Source organism: Canis lupus, chromosome 27 (genome assembly GCF_011100685.1).
Source record: "Canis lupus familiaris isolate Mischka breed German Shepherd chromosome 27, alternate assembly UU_Cfam_GSD_1.0, whole genome shotgun sequence".
NCBI classification, from domain to species: Eukaryota; Metazoa; Chordata; class Mammalia; order Carnivora; family Canidae; genus Canis; species Canis lupus.
The window spans coordinates 41357614-41371898 of NC_049248.1; the positions used below are offsets into that span (position 1 = coordinate 41357614).

A 14285-nucleotide genomic window follows, 5' to 3' on the forward strand; every position below is an offset into this window, starting at 1 on the left:
AGCCACAAAAACATAAAACCTTCCATTTGCAATGACATGGATGGAACTAGAGGGTATTATGCTAAGTGAAATATCATATGACAATTATCATATGATCTCACTCATATGTGGAATTTAAGAAACAAAACAGAGGATCAAAATAGACCTGCCCTACGACCCAGCAATTGCACTGTTGGGGATTTACCCCAAAGATTCAGATGCAATGAAACACCGGGACACCTGCACCCCGATGTTTCTAGCAGCAATGTCCACAATAGCCACACTGTGGAAGGAGCCTTGGTGTCCATCGAAAGATGAATGGATAAAGAAGATGTGGTCTACGTATAGAATGGAATATTCCTCAGCCATTAGAAACGACAAATACCCACCATTTGCTTCAACGTGGATGGAACTGGAGGGTATTATGCTGAGTGAAGTAAGTCAATCGGAGAAGGACAAACATTGTATGTTCTCATTCATTTGGGGAATATAAATAATAGTGAAAGGGAATATAAGGGAAGGGAGAAGAAATGTGTGGGAAATATCAGAAAGGGAGACAAAACATAAAGACTCCTAACTCTGGGAAATGAACTAGGGGGGGTGGAAGGGGAGGAGGGCGGGGGGTGGGGGTGACTGGGTGACGGGCACTGAGGGGGGCACTTGACGGGATGAGCACTGGGTGTTATTCTGTATGTTGGTAAATTGAACACCAATAAAAAATAAATTTATTATAAAAAAAAGAGGGGATCCCTGGGTGGCGCAGCGGTTTGGCGCCTGCCTTTGGCCCAGGGTGCGATCCTGGAGACCCGGGATCGAATCCCACGTCGGGCTCCCAGAGCATGGAGCCTGCTTCTCCCTCTGCCTGTGTCTCTGCCTCTCTCTCTCTCTCTCTGTGTGACTATCATAAATAAATAAAGAAAAATAAATAAATAAAAAAGAAAAGTTTATATAATTTGTTCAAATAAAACTTGTGCCCCTTTAAAAAAAAACAGAGGATCATAAGGGAGGGGAGGAAAAAATAAAACATGAGGGAGACAAACCATAAGACTTTTTTTTTAAATTTTTATTTATTTATGATAGTAACAGAGAGAGAGAGAGAGAGAGAGGCAGAGACATAGGCAGAGGGAGAAGCAGGCTCCATGCACTGGGAGCCCGACGTGGGATTCGATCCCGGGTCTCCAGGATCACGCCCTGGGGCCAAAGGCCCGCACCAAACTGCTGCGCCACCCAGGGATCCCCCATAAGAGACTCTTAATCAGGAAACAAACAGGGTTCCTGGAGGGGGGGATGGGGTAATTGGGTGATGGAGATTAAGGAGGGCCTGTGATGTAATGACCACTGGGTGTTATATATGACTGATGAATCACTGAACCTCTGATACTAATACACTATATGTTAATTAATTGAATTTAAATTAAGAAATACTTTTTAAAAAGGCATTCCAGGCAGAGAGACTAGAAGGCACATGACGAGTTTGAGGAACTGAAAGAGGCAGTGAAGTTGGAAAGCAGAGAACAAGACGGGGAGTGGGGAAGAGGAACAGTCAAGGCACAGTGGTAACAGGACCAGATTTGCAGTTTTGGAAAGATTGCTCTAGCTGCCCTGTGGCGAAGGTATTAAAATGGAAAGCAAGAGGGAATGGAGGGTGGGAGACTCTTCCAATCCACTAGGCTAGGTTAGGGTGGATTAGGGTGTCTGTGGTGAAGAGGAAGAGTAAATGAGTCCTACAGATACAAAAGTAGTAAGAGTGAACGAGAGAATGTAAGGGAACCAAGGAGTTCAGAATACCTCCGGGTTCTTGGCCTGAGTAATAGAACCCGCGGAAGTCAGGGACAGTCCTACCAGAGTCCTGTACACTTGTAACCATCACCACTTTCCCATGTTCCATTGGAGGTCACCCCTCCAGTCTAACCGGGATATTCTAGGTTCCCTCAGTTTCACACCCCTGCCTGCCAGTAACAGTGACACCGTCTTCCCTCTTCCATGCCTGTTGAGTGGAATGAGTTCCAGTGACGCTGTCTGAGTCTGTGAAATGGAGACCACGCCTGACCAGGCTGTGAGGCTCCTGTGAGATGGTTGGGTTATTTATTTAAAATTTTGCTTATTTATTCATGAGAGACACAGAGAAAAGCAGAGACACAGGCAGAGGGAGAGGCAGGCTCCCTGCAGGCAGGGAGCCCGATGTGGGACTCGATCCTGGGAACCCTGGGATCACGACCTGAGTCAAAGGTCGATGATCAAGGACTGGGCCACCCAGCCGTCCCTATTTATTATTATTTTTAAAGATTTTATTTATTTATTCATGAGAGACACACAGAGAGAGAGGCAGAGACACAGGAAGAGGGAGAAGCAGGTCCATGCAGGGAGCCCGAGGCGGGGACTCGATCCCAGGTCTCCAGGATCAGGCCCTGGGCCGAAGGCGGCGCTAAACCGCTGAGCCACCGGGTCTCCCCTATTATTATTATTTTTAAAGATTTATTTATTTACTTGAGAGAGAGAGAGAGAGAGAGAGAGAGAGAGAATCGGGTTGGGGGGAAGCAGAGAGTGGGAGAGAGAGAAAAGAATCTCAAGGGGAGTCTCCCCTGGGTGCAGAGCCCCACGTGGGGCTGGATCTCGCCACCCGGAGATCGTGACCTGAGCCAAAGTCAAGAGTCGGAGGCTTAAGCGGTTGAGCCCCCCAAGTGCCCCAAAGATGGTTCATCATCGTTGGGCTCAGTTCTATTGCCTCCAGCCCTCTCCATCCGTTTGGAGGCGCTTCCTCCTCCCAGGCACCAAGTGGAAAAGACGTTTCTTCTACGCGTCTGCAGCTGCGTCCCCTGAGCTCGCGCCGCGCTCGGGTCAGTCGGGTGTGGGGTCGCGCCCGCCGCCGGCGCCCTCGGCCTCTCCCGCACCGCCCGCCCATCCCGCACAGCCTGGACCGCTCCTGCTCGGAGCAGTCCCGAGACCTCGCGAGAGTCGGCAGCGCCCGTTGTGGCCGGGACTTGGAGGGCCACGCCTTCCCAACCTCAGAATGCCCGCCCTCTTTCTCTTTTCCCGCCCCCCTCCCCGCGCTCCGCTCTCCGATTGGCTGGCTGAGTCGGGTCAGTTTTTTCCTGGCCGGAGAGCGGCTCGACCACCAGTCCTTCTTCTGGCCCCGCCTCCGGAGCCCGTGGATTGGACAGCTCAGCCAGGTGTCACGCGCCTCCGGGGAGCGCAGAAGAGCCAATCAGGGGCTTGGCGTATTTTACAAACTGGGGAAGTAGCTGCTGCTGAAGCCAGTCAAGAAAGAGCGAATGAAATCGGGGTGAGCCGCGGTGGCTCCGAGGAAGGTGCGGCATGGAGATCGTAGAGGGAATGGGGGCCGCGGGGCTCATAGGGAGGAGAGGCAGCTCGGGGTCCTGGAGCCGAAGAGTAGAGTCGGGGTATCTGGAGGGAGGGGCTTCCTGCAGCGGCCTTGGAAGCATCGGGTCTTCTGGGCGCATGGGTTTGGGCGGAGGTGGGAGCTTCAGGAAGGTCGGAACTGATGCTTCAAACTGGCTGACCTTTGACCTGAGGTCCTGTTTCCCTCCCCACCTCAGCTGTAGCAGTCATGCCCACCCTCCAAGCCACGAAGGATCCGCTCCCCAGGGGCGTATCTCCCACCCCTAGCAAGATTCCCGTACGCTCTCAGAGACGCCCGCCTCTCCCCACAGTCAAATCCTGTGTCCTGGACCAGGAGAACCAAGATCCAAAGGTAAGAGGGGGTCTGTGGGTGAAGACAGTAGCTGCAAGGAGACAGCTCATGCCACCAATGCGCCCCAAAGCTGAGCCCCAGCCTTTTGTCCTCCCCTCCCCCAGAGATTGGTGCAGAAGTTCAGTATTCAATGCCCTGTCGACTCAGCAGGCCCCAGGCCGAAAGTCACACATCAAACAGAGAAATCAGAGAGATCACTGGGGAGCACTCAGCTCCGGAACCCCTTGGAGGAACTGAGGCCTAGCCCTGGGGTACAGAATGTGGGGCCTAAGCCTCCTCCCCAGACAGGTACCCTTTGGAGGCTTGAAAACACAGTCTCTTTGTGTGGGTGTGGGGGAAGGGGATGATGCATCCAGTGGGATTTGGGAGCTTTCCACTAACCTGGTCTCCTGCCTGCTCTGAATCCTGCACCCTGCTCCTGGTAAACTCTCTACTCCTGGAAGCCCTCTCTTTCCTTTAGCAAAATGTCATCTCTTCTAGAGCCTTTCCAGCCCCCTTAGTCACAATCAATTCCTCTGTGTTCTAATACTTGGCAGTACTTCTTTCATAACACATCCATGCCTTGGCTTGAGCCTGTCACCTCACTCTAGTTTGATGGTAACTTCCCGAGGCTGGGGGGTTTCTCATTCCTCTTTGAGCCCCAGTGCCTAGGATCGTGTCTTACATAAAGTTCCATGAACTTCGGTGAACTGAGTTCAATAATATGAGTCTCTTCAGCTCACTCTTGCACCACAAGGTGACTGCTGACTCTTCAGCCTTCCTCCTTCCTGTTCCTTTTCACCTTTCCTTCTCTTCTCTTGCAGAGGCTCCAGGGACTGTAGAGTTTGTGGCCGACCCTGCAGCCCTGGCCACCATCCTGTCAGGTGAGGGGGTTAAGAGCTGTCTCCTGGGGCGCCAGCCCAGTCTGGCTCAGAGAATACTGGTTCGAGGGAGCCAAGGAGGCACCACCCGTAGGGGCCAGGTAATAAAATAGACTATGAGGAGGGATAGAGGTCCTTAGGGCTGAGGACAGAACAGTGGCTGGTGTGGGCCAAGGAGGGAGTCCTGAGCTTGGGCTAATAGCCTCTTTTTGTGGTGTCAGGGTGCCCGGGCTTCTGCATATTTAGCCCCTAGAACCCCTGCCCACCGACTGGACCCTACCAGGGCTTCCTGCTTCTCGAGGCTGGAAGGACCAGGACCTCGCAGCCGCACCTTGTGTTCTCAGAGGCTAGAGGCTCTGGTGAGTGCCCTTGAGGAGCTGATGATGCTCAATGCTTCTGGGAGCTCCTCCCTGGGACAAAACTGGGCCTTAGGAGGGAAGATACCTCCTGACGAGCCAGAGGGGTTGTGGAGGCTGATGGGGCTGATGGTGAGGTCTGAAGCTTCAGAGCCCACCTCTGACTCTGCTTTTTTCCTCTTGCTCCCGTGGGTCAGATTCCACCTTCAGGACCTTCCTTTCACCCCTCTACTCACCCCAGTTTCCAGGAGCTGAGAAGAGTGACAGGTGGCAGCAGCCGGTGAGGGGGGAAAGGATCATTTGGAAGAGAATGATCCAGTGTCTGATTCAGGGTTCTTTCCAGTAGCTTTAGGACTTCCTAGCAACCCAGGAGGGGAAGGGGGAAATATGTGGGTGCCCAGGCTGAACCCTTGGAATAGGGTTCAGGCCTCTACGGCCAACCTTCAGTATGACATCAGTTTTTTCAGGTTGTGGGGGAAGAAGAAACAGAAATGAGAAATACTATCTCTTTTGTTTAGTGGCTAGAGCATAGATGATGGCAATGAATGGGATTTGGGTTTGACTCCTAATTCTCAGCACTTACTAGTGTAAGCTTGCCTTAACCTCCAGGTTTCAGGTTCTTTCATCTGTCAAATGAGGATAATTCTTGTATTGTTAGAGATTGTTGCACAAAGACTTACATGAGATGATGTTTGTAAAGCACTTAGCAAAGTGCCCAGCTCATACTTGGTACTCAGTGACTGCTAGTTGCTGTCCTTATTGTCATCAGGACTTCGGTGAGCCAGACCTCAGGATTGCTCCTGGAGACCCCAGTCCAGCCTGGTGAGTGTGTCCAGCCATGGGAAGAAGACAGGAGTAGGTGGGCTGCCTAAAGTTGGGAGCAAGACAGGAGAAAGCTCAGCAGTTGGGGAAGGCTGCATGAGGGGAAGGCCATGTCGGAAGGAGCCACAAAGGAAGGGATCCTGATAGGCTAGAGGTTGCCCTGTTGTACTTGTGTCAAAGGAGGTGGTCCCCACTTCAACCCTTTCTCTGCCACTTTCTATAAGATTTACCTTCCACTCACTGTTCTGTCCTCAGCCCTAAGGACCATCATCACCCCCTTAGCCCACTTGGGGCGTTCTGATTAATAAGTGATTACTGAGATAGTGCTGGGCTCCAAGGGGATGCTGGATGGGTCCCCACCTCGATGGTACAGTGGGGGCTGTCAAACTGGCATACCCTCTCTGGAGGTTGCAAAACCCTGTGCCAGACAGTGGTATGTGTTCTAGCACTACAGCAAACTTCCTGTCTCCTCCTAGCTCCCTCTCTTCCTGAAGGAGAACATGAAGTTGTTACTCGCTCAGATGAAGGAGGAGGGGGCCCCCTAGGTCTGGCCCAACGGGTACCATTAAGAGAGAGAACCCACACCAGGGTGAGATGTGACCCTTCTGGGATGGGGAGGAGGCAGGGGAGATGTTTGGGGGAATTCTCTGGCACCAGCCAGCACCAGAGGATTGTGGGTGGGCCTTGGGATGTTAATTGAGCTGTGTTTGCCCCATGGGCCCAAGGTCTGTCCAGAGTAGGACTAGCCTCTGTTTACCAGCTGTCTGGAACCTGGGGCTGAGAGGTCATGGTCTGGTATAGATTTGTATCACGCATCAGATCAGTGCGGAGAGTGAGGCAGATCTGACATTCATTGACTCTACAAGTGTTTATCGACCAGTTACTGTGTGCCAAGCAGTACTCTAGGTTCTAGATATATAGTAGTAAATAAATTCACATTCTAGAAGGGAGAGACAAAAAAAAAACCTGTATGTAAAATATATAGCATGTCAGGTGCTGATGAATTAAAAAAAAAAAAAAAAAGTAGACACCGAAGGGGGTAGGGATGTAGGGGAGGGGGTATTTTGATTTCAAATAGATTGGTCAGGGAAATCTTACTGAGAAGATGACATTTAAGTGAAGACTGAAAGGAGTTGGGGACGTGAACTGTACAGAGATCTGGGGAAAGAAAGGTCCAGGCCAAGGGAATTGCAGATGCAAAGGCCCTGACATGGGAATGTGTGTTTAAGAAAGGAGACCCTAGCCAGGCCGAAGCAGAATAAGGAGGACAGCAGGAAGTGAGCTTAGGGTGATGGCAAGATCAGATTGCATTAGGATTTATAAACCAGCATGAGGCCTTGGCTTTTATTTGGAATGCGTGGCCTTCCACTTCCACGGGGAGGGGCGATGAACAGGGGAGAGGCAGGATTTGAGTAGGTCTTCAAAGAATCACCCTGGCTGCCATAATGAGGAGACTAGGAATGCAGAGGGCGGGCGATCACTCTTCCACCTTGTTCCTCCCCACAGGACACCAGTGCCTCCCACCTGATACCCTCCCCTGGCCATGGGGGGCCACCTTCCATCAGCCATCCATCGCCCTTTGGACGGGCTCAGCGCGTACCCTCTCCTGGCCCTTCCGTTTTAGTTTGTATCCACCACTCCTGGGGGCTGGGTGAGGGCACAATAGTCTGGCTGGGATCCCTGCCAGGTCTGGGTTTTGCTCCCGTTCAGCCATCCTCCTCTCTCCCCAGACCTCGTATTCAGTGTTGCGGCGTCTTGCCATTCGTCCCCAAACCCAGTTCACGCCTATCCTGTCGGGCCCCAGAGTTCAACAGGTAAGAGGGAGCAGGGAAGTAGCTGACCTCCTGGCCCCGGGCGGGGAGGAAGGGAATGGATGGGTGGGGAGAGTGATGCGGTCTCACTTCTGTCCCAGGCCCCGTGTTTGACTGGTCTGTCCCCTCAGTCATGTCCTGAAGAGCCTGCCCTGCCCTGGGTAAGTGCCTGAAGCCTTTCCCTGCTGACATCCCTCGCTGGGTCCTGTTGGCCTGAGCCCAGCAGTCGGAGGCAGGTGGGCTCTCTTGGAAGCCCCCCAACCCACCCTGCTCCTCTGCCGGCTCTCCTAATCTACGTTCAGGGCCTCTCGGCTAACCTGACCCCTTCCTCCTGAGGGTGGCATCAGATTGATCCTCTTCCTGCCCTGGACTGGCTTCCTCACAGAACCCCTGTTCTCCCCTGTGGCAGGAGCAGATTGCAGTCCGGTTATTTGACCAGGAGAGCTGTAGGAAGGTGCAGGAGGGGCCTGGGAACCCTCCTGTGGCAACTCCTCCTGGACCCCACCCTGGTACAACCCCCACGCTCCAAGAGCTGAAGCTGCAGGTGCGTCCGTGTGGGTGACAGCCTTGATGGCTGATCAGCAGTGACAGAGCTGGGAAGGGGACACAGGCGGAGAGGAGAGTGCGGGAACAGGACCGTGTGGGCGGACAGTGGAACCCAAACACCTTGACATCACCCTGTGTACTCTTCTCCTACCCACAGCGCATCAATATCCTGCAGCAGCTGTTGCGAAAGGAGGTAGAAGGGCTTGCTGGGGACAAGTGTGCCCCCCATAATGGAGGCTCCTCTCTGGATATGGTTGAACTTCAGCCCCTGCTGGCTGAGGTTTCTAGAACGCTGAATGCCCCGGAGCATAATGCAGGGGACTTACACCTTCCTGGACTGTCACAGCACTCTGGACTACCAGAGCCCTGCCTGCCAGAGGAGTGTGAGGAACCACAGCCCTGCCCGGAAGCAAAGCTGGAGATGGCTCAGTCCTGCCCTCCAGCAGAGCCAGGGCCCTCAGAGTCCGGCCATAGGAGGGAGCCTGGGATGCCAGGACCCTCTGCCCAGGAAGAGCCTGAGGTATCAGAGCCCTGCCCTCCAGTAGAGCCCGGATGCCTTCAGGTAGACTCCCACAGGCAGATTGGACTCCTAGAGGCCTCCCCTAGGATAGAGCCTGGGGCATCAGAGGCCGGCCCCCTGGAACCTAGAAGTCCAGAGGCCAGCCCACAGCCTTGCTGCCGGCAGTGGACTCCAGCCACCACCAGCCTGACCTTCTCCTCCCAACGCCCACTTTGTGCCAGCCCCCCTATTCACTCACTCCAGTCTCTGAGGCCGCCAACAGGCCAGGCAGGTAAGGAGTTGGTCAGAAGGGCTTGTGAACAAAGGAGATCCTCATCTCTCACTGGGAGCGGGGCCCCTTCCTTGCACCGGGTGGTTCCAGGCTTTTCTTTCCTCCACCTGCCCTGCTCCCTGCACCCCCCAGCCTGGCGCTCTTTCAGAAAGAAGGGAGGAGTTGCCCCTCGAGCTCTAATGTGCTCCTAATTGTCTTGGCCCCTGGTCGGGGGAGTGGGAAAGGGCAGTAGATGGTGGGAGTATAGGACTCCAGAGCCTGCCCTGAAGTCTCCTTGGCCTTCGGCCCTCAGGTCCCAGCGGTCTTGCCCCTCGAACCCTGGCCCTGAGGCAGCGCCTCAAAGCATGTCTGACTGCCATCCACTGCTTCCACGAGGCCCGCCTGGATGATGAATGTGCCTTCTACACCAGCCGAGCCCCACCCTCAGGCTCCCCCCGGGTCTGCACCAACCCTGTGGCCACGCTGCTTGAATGGCAGGATGCCCTGGTGAGCACCCCTGTCCATAGCCAGGCTGTGCCTGCCCAGCGCGCCTCCAGCCTCCAGAAAACACGGTGGTTTGGGGGAGGGGGAGGAGGCCTGGGCAGGGGGGCAGAGGCGGGGGCGGGGGGCGGGGGGCTCCAGCCTCTACTTCTTTGCAGAGGTCAGTGGGGAAGGGTTGGCTACAGTTCAAGGATTGCTGCGCTGACAGTCTTCTTCCTCTCCAGTGTTTTATTCCAGTTGGTCCTGCTGCCCCACAGGACTCTCTGTCATGATGCATCCACCTCCTGCCCTGCCTTGCCCCTTCCTTTTTAGCCTTTATTTATTGTCCACCCCAGGAGACTGGGAGCTGATACCCTTTATCCTTCAATAAAGTTTCTAAAGTGTCCAAATGTCAGTTTCCCTCTGGGCTGATCTAGGTCAGCCGGAGCTGTTGCTCTCCAGCTGCCCACACGGTGGCAGTGTCCCCCAGCTTAGAGGCAGGCCCTCGGCTCTCCGGATCCCCCAGGCTCCCTCCCCAGGAGCTGTCCTACAGGGACATCCCACTCCTGCCCACCCCACCCTCAGCAAGCTCTGTGACTGTGTGTGTGTGTGTGTGTGTGTGTGTGTGTGTGTGTGTGTGTGTACTGGGGGGTGGGGGGTGGCAAATCTGGACCTTTAAGGACGTGCTCTTGCTTTTTGAGATCAATGCCACTCCCAGGAGCCATCAGCAATGGCCCTCATCCCCTAGGGTCCTCTTTTCACAACTCCCCCGCATCACGCCTAAAGCAGAAGCACCAGACCCCTATCTCTGGAATCCTCCCTTGTTCATGTCATTCTGGCTGGCGTCTCCCTACAGTACAGGCCTCAAAGCTCTCCTGAAGCTGATACTCCTCCCTTTCCATATCAGAGTAGAAGCCCTGGGCTACTCCCCTCCTCTTCTCCCCCCAGAGACAGGCCTTGCCAGGAATAAGTAAACCTTTGCCTCTGGCAGAGAGACTGGTTAGGCGAGAGAGTCCTTGAGAGGAGTGAGGGAAAGGGTCAGCTGTTTCCTCCCACTCTGCACCCAGTTAAGAAGCACACACATTCTCCAACTTCACTTTATTGGAAGAGGCCACAGCAGCTGTAGCCCTAGGGCCTAGGCAGGATGGGGGTGAAATGGGGACTGTACAGAATGCATTTCAAATGCTAGGAAAGAATTCACTGGTCCCTCCAGTTCACAGGAAGGCTGCTAGGCCAGAGCCTGGAGCCCGAAAACGGAGATGAAGGGAGGAGAGGATGGTAAGAGAAAGTCGTGGTGACAGAGGACCAGCGCCAGCCAGATGTTTCCTCTCCTCCCACCTAGATGGGCTCCTGTTTCTGCTCTCCACCTCCGAGCGCTTCCAACTGCACACGCGCACACGCACACGCACACACCACACGACCACCGCCAAATACTGCCTGGGCTTGCTTTCTGCTTGCAGCTCCGGGCAGTGGAGCTGTTCCCCAGCTCCCGGCGGTAGGGGGGCCCCGACCCCCGCCCCTCTCCGCCCGGCTGGCTCGCCCGGGCGCGCGCTCGGACGCGGGGGGTCCCTTCCCGGGCCGCTCTGCTCCCCCTCCCCCGGCCGCTCCGACTCCGGAGCGCGGGGAGTCCCCCCAGCAAGGCCGCCTCCGGGAGCGGGAGGGTCCGCCCCACCGCCAGGCTCTCGAAGGACGGGGTGGCGCCTTGGGTGGGGTCGGCTGAAGGCGGGTGACGAGGGGAGCGAGGGCGGGGGGCGACGGGGGCGCGGGGGGTGGGGCCCTGCTCAGTCCGGGTAGATGATGAAGCCGGAGAAGGTGCTGTACTTGTTGGTGTTGCCGCCGTGCACCTTCCCGCCGTCCAGCTTGATGAAGACTTCGTCGCCCACGTCCAGGTGCAGGATGACGCTGTTGCTGGCGTAGTCGTAGTTCTGGTCGGCGTCCTGAGCAATGGCGCTGGCCCGGACCTAGCGGGGAGAACCGGACGCGCCGCTCACGCCCTGGGCGGGCCTGGGGTGGCGGAGGCGGCGCCAGGGTTGCAGGCTGCAGGGGCTGGGAGGGCAGGAGGCAGCGGGTCCTGAGCCCAGGTCCTGCCCTTCACCAGCTGTGCGACTCGGCAAGCTCCGCGCCTTCTCCACAAGCTGGGAGGTAAGGGTCGAGCCGACCTCATGCGGTCGTCGGGACTGAATGAGTTACTATCTATGAAGTGTGTTAGAACAGCGCTTTGCACCTAAAAAACGCCATACAGCGTTTGCGTCCTCACTTGAACAGTAAGATTAGCCTGTAGGATGATTTCTAAGATTTCTGAGCCCGCTCTGACCTCCTAAACTTTCATTCCCTTCCCTCAGTGATAGGGCACAGGTGTGTCTGTAGTAGGCAAGCAAGGGTGCGGGCCATGGGAAGGTGCAATGATGCATTCTCGCCTCTGGGTGCCCTTTCCCCTTCCAGCGCCCACCGGCGCCACGACATGGAGGTCGCCTTCCTCCCCAACAGGTAACCCCTTCTTCCCTCTGGCCTCTCTGCTGGTCTCCTCCGGCCTCCAGCCCCTTCCCCAGCCCCCCTTTTCCCGTCCCGCGGGGGCTGGTTATTAACTCATTAATTATTCATCATTATTCTAATCACTATTTACCGTCCCCAGGGCCGCAGCGCCCGCGCCGCGGAATACAGAGTGGGGAGCTGCGCCGCCCCCGCCCCCTCAGGAACCGGCACAGTCTAGATAGACACTCGCCCCCTCCTCCTGCTCAGATGCCCTGCATAGACCACACACACCTACTCAGTGCCACATGCACACGGACACTGCTCTATTCTCACCCCTTCGCACCCGGCACCCACAGACACACTCGCATCACGCACACACTCCCTTACACAAATACAGCTCTCCCATACAGACACACACACTCTCTTTCCTTGGGTTCCTGGGGGCGGCCCTACTGGGAGGAGACCCCAAGGCCGCGCCTGCTAGTCCTGGAGCAGGAGCGTGCAGCAGCCATAGCAGAGGCGGGGTTCGGACCTCCAGGACCAGCAGGCCTGATGTGCCACGGTCAACACCACCCCACCCTGCCAGGCATTCAGAGGTCACCACTTCGCCCCAATCTTACACCCTGCGGCTTGTGGGGCCCAAGTGCCTCCCCCAACTCCCAGCCCTGCGGCCTCTCATTCCCTCTCTGCGTGTCCCAGTCCTCCAACTGAGTCCTTGGAGCTATTCCCCCAAGCCAAGGTGGCAGTGACTCCAACTCTGACCAGAAGCCAGAGGTTGCCAGGGAAGATGTGGGGCTTCTGGAACCTAGTCCAAAGCTTCCACTTTATCTGTCCTTTGCCTCTTTCCCCCTCCAAACCCCTTTCATCACGCCGCCTGTCTGGCCGGTGAACTGCCACACGATTTCCACCTCTGCCTCCCGACTCAGTATTAGCTAAGGGTAAGGCCAGCTCTGGTATTGGTCCCGGCCGCTGGGCGAGTGTTGTCTTTTTTACCTTTTACTCGAAAATCCAAGCTGAATGCCCCCACATGAGAACAGCGGTGGACTGCCCAGTGCCAGAGACCTGGGTTCCATTCTAATTCAAAGGAGCCAGACTCCAGGTAACTCGCCCATCATGATGCTGAGGAACCCAAAAGCCCGGAGGGCTGCCTCAGAAGTGAGGGTGGGCCAAGACAGGAGGAGAAAAGACGCTAACTGGCAGGGTGAGACAGCAAAGAAGTTTTGGTGCGGGGCTGCCTATAGTTGGATGTGAGGTTGGCAGCTGTAGAGGCGTTAAGCTCTGAGTCCCGAGTTCTGATTCTGACACCATTCCTAAGGCTCCGTGAGACCCTGGGCAGGTCATTTCCTTTCTCTGGTCCCAATTCCTCCTCCTCCAAATCGGCTAAATGAACCGATTTGTACGATCTTGGCAGCCCGGCCTTTCTGGACTCACTGACGCCGCTGGGGGAGGGATTCGAACGCAGCCCTCCAGTGTAACGAGTGCAGGGAGATCTGGAAGGCTACCGGGTCTGCGGGGCCGGGCGGGGGGAGGGGCACCTCACCTGTCCGTTCTTCATCAGGTCGGCCCACATGCTGGTGCCGTCACCGCCGCGCATGAGCACATGGTAAGCGAAGAAGTAGACACCCGGCATGGGGCAGGTGAACTTGCCGCTGGCCGCCTCGTAAGCGTTCCCGACATTGGTCACCACGTCGTCGAAGCGCAGCACCTCGTAACCCTCGTGCGGCCGCCGCAGACCCGCGTAGAAGGCGATGCGAGGCACGTAGCCGGCAGGGGGCGCCACCCCGCCGGGGCCTGGGCCGGGAGGACCCGGGGGACCCGGCCTGCCCGGCTCTCCCGGAGGCCCTCTGGGCCCGGGGGGGCCCGGGGGCCCTCGCAGACCTGCCTTGCCGCGCCGGCCCACCTCTCCCTTGGCGCCGGGAGGGAAGGGGGGCACGGAGGCGGGAGCGCCGTCGGGTCCGGGGCCTCGCGGCCCGTGGGGGTCGCACACCATGCGGCAGCGACCCAGCATCTCGTAGTGCGCCGGCCCGCGGGAGCTGTGCACCAGCAGCGGAATGGCCACCAGCAGCAGCAGCACCATGGCCACCCCGACGGCCGCGCCCGCCACCCGCTTGCGGCGGCTCAGCCGCGACGCGGCCAGGGCCAGCAGGTCCTCCTCACTCTTGGGCGCAATGGCGGCGGAGGCCCGGGGCTCTCCGCGGGCCCCGGAGGCGGTGGCCGGGCTCGGGCCTGGGTCGGGCCCCCCCCGACGGCTGCGCCCGGGCCCCCCCGCCCCTGCGGGCTCCCGCCTCGGCGGTGCCGTTCCCCAAACCTTCCGTCAAGGCGGAGGTTCCCCCGGTGAGTTGCGCCAGGGGGCTCCCGACGGCTCCGAACCCGTGGTCCTCTATTACCCTCCTGTTCAGCCTAACGTGCCCGGGCGCCTGAGATCCGCGGCTTCTCGGACGGCGGGCTTCTTACGGATCTAGGATGCCTGCTCTCCG

The 14285-nt window shown here is 57.0% G+C and overlaps 2 protein-coding genes and 1 long non-coding RNA gene across 5 annotated transcripts; 2 read left to right on the plus strand and 1 right to left on the minus strand.

Annotated features, from left to right (window-relative positions):
* Positions 1 to 3134: 3134 nt before the first annotated feature.
* TROAP (trophinin associated protein) lies at positions 3135 to 9746 on the plus strand. 3 transcript variants are annotated; one of them, XM_038577552.1, is made up of 15 exons: positions 3135 to 3287; positions 3537 to 3691; positions 3796 to 3979; positions 4495 to 4652; positions 4773 to 4910; positions 5105 to 5187; positions 5677 to 5729; positions 6206 to 6318; positions 7236 to 7352; positions 7460 to 7543; positions 7642 to 7701; positions 7950 to 8084; positions 8244 to 8877; positions 9170 to 9363; positions 9516 to 9746. In XM_038577552.1, the coding sequence occupies exons 2-15, from the start codon at positions 3548 to 3550 to the stop codon at positions 9627 to 9629; spliced, it is 2211 nt and encodes a 736-aa protein (XP_038433480.1). In that variant the 5' UTR covers positions 3135 to 3287; positions 3537 to 3547; the 3' UTR covers positions 9630 to 9746. The 3 variants fall into 3 exon arrangements, with proteins under 3 accessions (XP_038433480.1, XP_038433481.1, XP_038433482.1); XM_038577553.1 differs by having other exon boundaries at positions 9582 to 9746; XM_038577554.1 differs by lacking the exons at positions 4773 to 4910; positions 5105 to 5187; positions 5677 to 5729 and having other exon boundaries at positions 4495 to 4554.
* Positions 9747 to 10417: 671 nt separating this feature from the next.
* On the minus strand, positions 10418 to 13900 carry C1QL4 (complement C1q like 4). The gene is made up of 2 exons (XM_038577556.1): positions 13349 to 13900; positions 10418 to 11297 (listed from the first exon to the last, which is right to left on the minus strand). The coding sequence occupies exons 1-2, from the start codon at positions 13883 to 13885 to the stop codon at positions 11118 to 11120; spliced, it is 717 nt and encodes a 238-aa protein (XP_038433484.1). The 5' UTR covers positions 13886 to 13900; the 3' UTR covers positions 10418 to 11117.
* LOC119866375 lies at positions 11117 to 13641 on the plus strand. Its single transcript, XR_005380117.1, has 3 exons — positions 11117 to 11478; positions 12822 to 12907; positions 13367 to 13641. It is a non-coding gene; the product is annotated as an uncharacterized LOC119866375 (long non-coding RNA).
* Positions 13901 to 14285: the final 385 nt, after the last annotated feature.